This window comes from Rhea pennata, chromosome 26 (genome assembly GCF_028389875.1).
Source record: "Rhea pennata isolate bPtePen1 chromosome 26, bPtePen1.pri, whole genome shotgun sequence".
In the NCBI taxonomy this organism is placed as follows: Eukaryota; Metazoa; Chordata; class Aves; order Rheiformes; family Rheidae; genus Rhea; species Rhea pennata.
Window position 1 is genome coordinate 6,463,227 of NC_084688.1, and position 6,392 is coordinate 6,469,618.

Consider the following 6,392-nt stretch of genomic DNA (forward strand, 5'->3'; position numbering starts at 1 on the left):
TCTCCTGTGCCCTGGGCTGTGCCGGAGGAAGGGGAATCTCCAGTTCCCAAGGGCCAGACTGCTGCCAATAAAGAGACACCTGTAACAAACATGACTGCAAACAGAGGTCTGGGGAGCCGGATGGGCTGGATGGGTTTTTTTTTTTTTTTTTTGTTTTGTTTTGTTTTTGATTTCCCCCTCCCTAAATGCCAGCTGGCAGAGACAGTACAGCAGTCAGTGGGGACCTGGGCAGTCACCACAACTTGCTCTCAGTGGGATGCCTGAGCCAATTCCTTTCAGATCATTAGCACACTAAGTGAATGAAGGGAATTATGCACACGCGTGCACACACACAGTCACACATATCCTGGAGCCTGGCCCTGGAGAGGCCTTGCTTGTCATGGGAGCCTATATTGCACCTCTGCCCTGGCAGCACCAAGGCAAGGGTTGCCTGAGCTTCTTTTGCCCTGACACTCCCACAGGCAGAGGCAGGGCAGTTACCCCCTGCCTCAGAAAGGATGAGTACCCGCCAATAGCCCTCTCTTCACACAGAGCTCTCCCCGTGGGGGCATTTGCAGCCCCACTGCTGCTGGCTGCATCATACTGCCCACACCTGGGATAGGATTTCCCTGCATGCGCACTTGAGGCTCCCATGACAAGCAAGGCCTCTCCAGGGCCAGGCTCCAGGATATATATGTCCCTGGGGGTGAATGCTGCTCGCTGTTCCCACCAGGAGGATAGATAGGCAGCAGCAATGACAGTTCTGCCACGGTTGAGAGACCTGCGGGCACCAGGAGAGCTCAGGGTACAGGGGGAAGGCATCCTGGCAGCCTGGCCACCACTGGCCACACAGAGCAGCACCAGGCTCAGGGCTCTGAGCAGGGGCAGAAACCCAGAAGGGGAGAGCAGTGCACAACGTATGTGGCCCTCGATCTTGAGGAAGCGACACTTTCCCTAGAGGCTCTGATCGATTTCATCCCATTACCTCAGTGCCTGCAGAGCTGCTCTCAAATATCCACACAAACACCCTGTGTGCACATGCTGCCTTTTCCCACCCCCTGGGGCACAGCTGCCCCCCATGCTGTGTGATCAGGTAAAGGACAGGCTTCTCTGGGAAACACTTCCAGACTTCCTTGATTTGCTTTGGGGGTCTTTCCTCTCTCTCACCTGAACTGCTTCTTCTATATTGGTGGCTTCACAAGCTGCTGGACCACATCTCCTGATCCTGCACTTTTTACAAAACTGTAGAGTTAAAAATGCTGTTACTTCCTATAATTTACAGCCTTTTTTCCTTTGGTTTCTTGGTCTTTCTTGGTAATTCTGCCTTCAGGGCTGCTCTGTTTTTGTGCTGTCATGATGCTCCCCACAGAGAACAGCGGACACCAGCGATCACTGCTCTCCCAGCAGCTCTCTTTTCTTCTGTTGCCTGCTCTACTTCTCCCTCTTTGGTTCTTCTGCAGTAAACACCCCTTCTCCTGCTACCAGCTCTTCAGCATTAGCTGCTTTCTGCATTTATCCTGGCCTGCTGCAGTTTGCTTTGCATCAGCTACAGCCTGCCTCTACGAGCTGTGGCTCTGCACTGTATGGAAATGCAAACATGAAGGAGAATCCAGAGACTCTTTATCTCCTGGGAAAGAACTCACATTTACTGCATTTCCAAAACCAAGAGCATAGGATGTAAACATGTGCATATGTTTAACTTTCCAAGGTTGCTGCCATTCACCTTTGCTCTGCCAGACCTCCACTGCTACTTTCCGGGCAGCCAGGGTGTCCGTGGCAAGGGGCCCAGGCCAGGGGCAGCCCCTGCCTGCATTGCCACACACTGCGGGTCACTGCAGCAGGTCTGCGTGGAGGCCTCGTGGCTGAGCTGTGCCGCTGTCTCACTCCCACTCACAGACACCTTTCCTGGTGCCTCTGTGGCTGGACTTTTACGGGACACCCACCCCGCAGTAGCAGCTCCTCGGGCAGCAGCAGCCTGCAGCATCTGGGGCAGTTGGTGTCCTTTTGGAGTGCACTATTCACGTACAGCAGCACATGAGCCGTTACTGCAGCCGGGATGCAGGAGCTCGGGGATCATCGGCTGCCCCCGCCACCGTGGCCTGTGGCACTCCGCTTTGCATCGGGGGCATCAGGGCTCGTCCCCATGACGACACTCGGCCCCGGTCGCTCCCGTCCTGCCTGGCCCCTGTCGCGGGCCTGGGAGTGTTGTGTGCAGTGTGGAGCAGCTGCCTTGGTGTGCTGCCATACCGCTGAGCACCCCACACCCGCCCCTCTTGCCTCCTAGCTGTGGCCTGGGACCAGGCGTGGGTGAGGCCGAGAGCGGTGCCGGTGCCAAGGCAGGGCGCAGCCCCGGGGCGGAGCTGCTGCAGACGGCGGTGGCCGAGAGGAGGCACCAGTGCCAGAGCACAGAGTCGGTGCCGGCGGGCGGCAGCGAGGCGTGGGGAGCCAAGCGGTGCAACACCGTGCGGGGTGGTGTGATGCGGCAGAGACAGAGCGCAGGGCTGGCGGCACTGGCCATGGTGCTCCTCGGTACGTGGGGCTGGCAGTGTCTCTGGGGCCCGGGGCAGTGCTGGGGATCACTTCCCCTGGGACCCTCAGAGCGGCCCTCACCTCTCGCCCTCAGGCTCCTTTGCACCCTCCTCACCCCCAGTCCCCTTCTCCTCTGCCTCTTTCCCTTCCATATTCCCAGCCATCCTTTCCTCTTCCAAACCCTCTTCTCTCACTACTTTCCTCCTCACCCATCAGTGGGCATCCTTCCATTCAATCCCTGTGTCTTCCTTCTTTGCTCTCTCCCTTACACTCTTCTCCATTTGGAGCAGCCCTCCAAACATCACTTGTCAGTTTTTCCCTCCAAGGAGCCACTCACTCATTGATAAAGCTGCTCTCCATCCTTTCTTCTCCAAAGAGTTTTCCACCAAACCTCAACAGTCTTCTCTCCTCTCCCTCTGCCTGACCTCTCGGGGAGCAAAGGAATTTTCTGAGATTTTTTGCCTTCTCCTTGGCAGTGGCTGTGGGCAGAGCCCAGGTGCAGCAGGAGTTGTCAGCAGAGGCCACAGAGGGCACCAGCATCAGCATCAGCTGCTCACACCCCAACATACAGACTAACGAGTACATCCACTGGTACCGGCACCTCCCGGGACGAGGTCCCATGTTCATTGTGAGTGCTCTCAAAGGGTCCAAAGAGGTGCAGGACCCTCCAGGAACCCTGCTCGTGGCTGCAGACCGCCGGTCCAGTGCCCTGCAGCTCACATGGCCCCAGCGGCGTGACACGGCGGTGTATTACTGCACCCTGAGAGACCCGGCGGGACAGGCTGGGGCTGCGGCTGTGCACAAACCCCCGTGGGTGAGGCAGGGTGGGAGTGGAGGTGGGTGCATGGCACCCTCGGGCCGCCAGGAGGCGCCACCCCACCTCCAGCTTGCCCAGTCGTGGATCGCCCTCTGCTGGGGCCTCAGTTGGCTGGAAGGCCCCTGGATTTAGCAAGAGGTGGTAGTACACAGATCTACACACACACACACACACACACACACACACAAACATACTGGGCATGCTGGATTCCTCTGGGAACTGGCCTCAGACGCTCAGGCCCATCGATAGATTGCACAGCATCACTAGGTCTCATAGTTGCCTCATGCACAAGACACACACACACAGTAGAGGCAAGGAGCTCTCTCTAGCAGGTGGCCCAGACCTGTGGCCTTTCGTGTAGCAGATTCCCAAACCCCATGGTTCCTCCAGTAGCCAATTCTCAGCCCACCCTTGTCTCTCTGATATCTGACTCAGATTTATGCCTTCTCCCTTACCTAGCACCCAGAGCTGTATCCTACTCGCCAGTTGGTCCAGCTTGCTAGAAGGCAGGAAAGGCTGTGCTGATCAGGTGCAGGGCGTGGCCAGAAAAGCATAAGGACCAGCCACCTGGCGCCTTCTCTTCCCTTCTCTGCCTCTTTCCACATGCTTGCTTCTTGACAAACTACCTTCATCTCTCCCTTGCCTGCCTTTGGACCTTTCCCCAAAGCATCCCACAGTATGTCTTGCCCAGTCCTGCAGTGCTCTCCCACTACAACCCACAACGCGTCCCATACTGCAGTAGACAGTGAGGCCCTAAGTTTGTCAGGTGATATGGGGAGAGCATCCTCAGCTGACTCATCCTGTGAAGCCCTCTCAGGCAAGGGTGCTGATTGTTCTTGCTGTGATTGCCCTGGAAAGAGTCAGGTCAGGGTGTGCTGCTGGCTCTGATGGGCTTGCTAATGTTCCTCTGCCTGCCACTGTTCCTCTGCTACTTAATATTTGAGACTTTAATCACATAAACTTACACCTGAGAAGGGACTGAAAATGGGTAGCATTTGTGCTCACCCAGGCAGTGGGAGCACAGCAACCAGATAAGGCCCTGCAGTTGGAGGCTGTGTGCATGAATACCTGAAGGGATGGAGAGGGCTTTTCAGCAAAGCAAATGGCGGTGCTGTGATTTTACGCTCTACTCCACCCCGCCAGAGGGGGCAGTGTGTCTGCCTCTGGTTGGGGGATTCTTGAGGAGCTGCTTCTCTGTCTGGAGGAGAACAGAAGGAAAATCCTTCTGGGGGAAGACAGCCTGGGTCCAGGTGCCTGGGTCTGTGTCTGGTCCTACCTCTGTTCAAACAGTACTGAGGCACAAGGCACAAGGGCATACAAGCAGGTGCAGAGGGGCCTCTGGGGTGGGTGGAAGCCTTGGTTTCGGGTTCAGCTCTGGATGGCAAGGGAAGATCACCATGGACACTTCTTCCTTTGCTGGGGGATAGCTGGGCTGCTTCTGATCTCCAGGAGGAGCAAAAGGCAGGAAGACACCCAGCAGCCTCCTGGTGCCTGACAGCAGGCTGCATAATCTTCGGCTGCTACATGATATTTTAGGTGCCCAAGGCCCCTTTGGCAATATGGCACAGAGTTCAAAGGCAGCAGTGCTACAGCTGGGTACCTCTGACTGAGAGGCTACCCAAGCAGCTTTGGACCTAGAGGGTTGTGAAAGAGCTCAGATGTGGCCTGACTGCACACAGGAACCTCCTAGTGCTGAAAAAGCCTCTCCTTGCCTCTTGGGAGCATGGAGCACAGCAAAGGGTGCAGCTTCATTGCTTTCCTTAGGTTGAGCATTTTAACAACTTCAGCTGCTTTGTCCAGAGAGCCAGAGGTGGGCAGAGGTGCAAGGTCCCAGGGAGATCTGTGTGGAGCAGCAGTGTGAGAGTTTTGCCCCACCCTCTGGGCTGAGGTCTGGAGGGTGCTTTGAGCTTGCAGAGGGAGGGGAAGGGAGGACCTGGTCTCATCAGCACCCTCTTTCTTGGAGACACCTGGACACCTCGTGTAGTGGAGATCATCACATGGTCCTGACTTTTCTGGCAGCCCTTGTGGGCCTGCCAGAGTTTGGTGAGACACAATTTTCCCTCTGCAGAGGATTGGAGCAAGAGAGTGTCCCATCAGTGCTGGGGGAAAATGCAAATTCTGACCTCATGGGGAACTGGCAGTCTTTCTGCAGGGAGATCAGGGGCTGCTGGTGCAGCATAGCAAGTACCCCATGGGATGTCAGGAGTAATGGGCATAAAAGGGGGAATAAGGCTCTGCACATCTCTTTCTCCGATAACGAGTGCCGTTATGTGTGCTGTATTTTCCATACCAATTCAGAGAGAGAAAGCTGCCAGGGGAGGGGCCAGTGCTAGACATGGGACACTCTCTGTTTGTGAGGGATTGGGATTTGAAGAAAATGTTGTCAGTCTATGCTGGAATGACAAAACCTTTGAAGGGCATTCAGAGAAGGCTAAGTGCCTGCTGGGAGAGAGGGAAAGCTTTATAAAGCAAGGGCATGGGCAAGCGCTGTAGTGTGACTTATGGAGGGCATGTGGTACTGAGAAGTATGGACAGAAGAAGGAGAGTTGAGAAGTTCATGTCTGCTATGGCAGAAGTTAATACAGCTGCTTCAGATCTCCAGGAGGGGCAAAAAGCCAGTGACAGATCCAGAAACACCTGATGGCCTCACAGCCTGATGAAGATACTGATGAAAAGCAGGATGAGCTCACAGACTGGCCTGTCTGTGAGGAGTAACAAGAACTTGCAGAAAGCAGAGCGTGCAGACAAACACCATATCTGCAAAAAGCAAAAAAATGGAGATGGGGGTATAGTGAGAGAGCTGATGAAGTGACAGATAGATGGATACACAGATAAGCAGTGCTGAAATGCCTTTGTGGCTTGTGAGGCCATGCACAAAAGGACTTGGTGCTGCAGTTCCCACCAGAAGTGACCATCCAGGTGGCACAGCACATAACACTGCACTGTAATTTCTCCTCCAGCTATTGCAATCCCCACGTCTTCTGGTGCCAGCAGCTCCCAAACCAGCCACCTAAGCTGTTGTTGCAAGTGGGAGAATGGAAACCTCAGGCACAGTCAGGGAGGTTCT

General features: G+C 55.3%; 1 gene segment (V, D, J or C); it reads left to right on the plus strand.

Annotated features, from left to right (window-relative positions):
• The first annotated feature begins 2,456 nt into the window (after positions 1 to 2,456).
• Positions 2,457 to 3,457, plus strand: LOC134151117 (T cell receptor alpha variable 4-like). The segment is given in 2 exon segments: positions 2,457 to 2,508; positions 2,985 to 3,457. Coding segments are annotated over 2 exon segments (525 nt in total).
• The last annotated feature ends 2,935 nt before the right edge of the window (positions 3,458 to 6,392 follow it).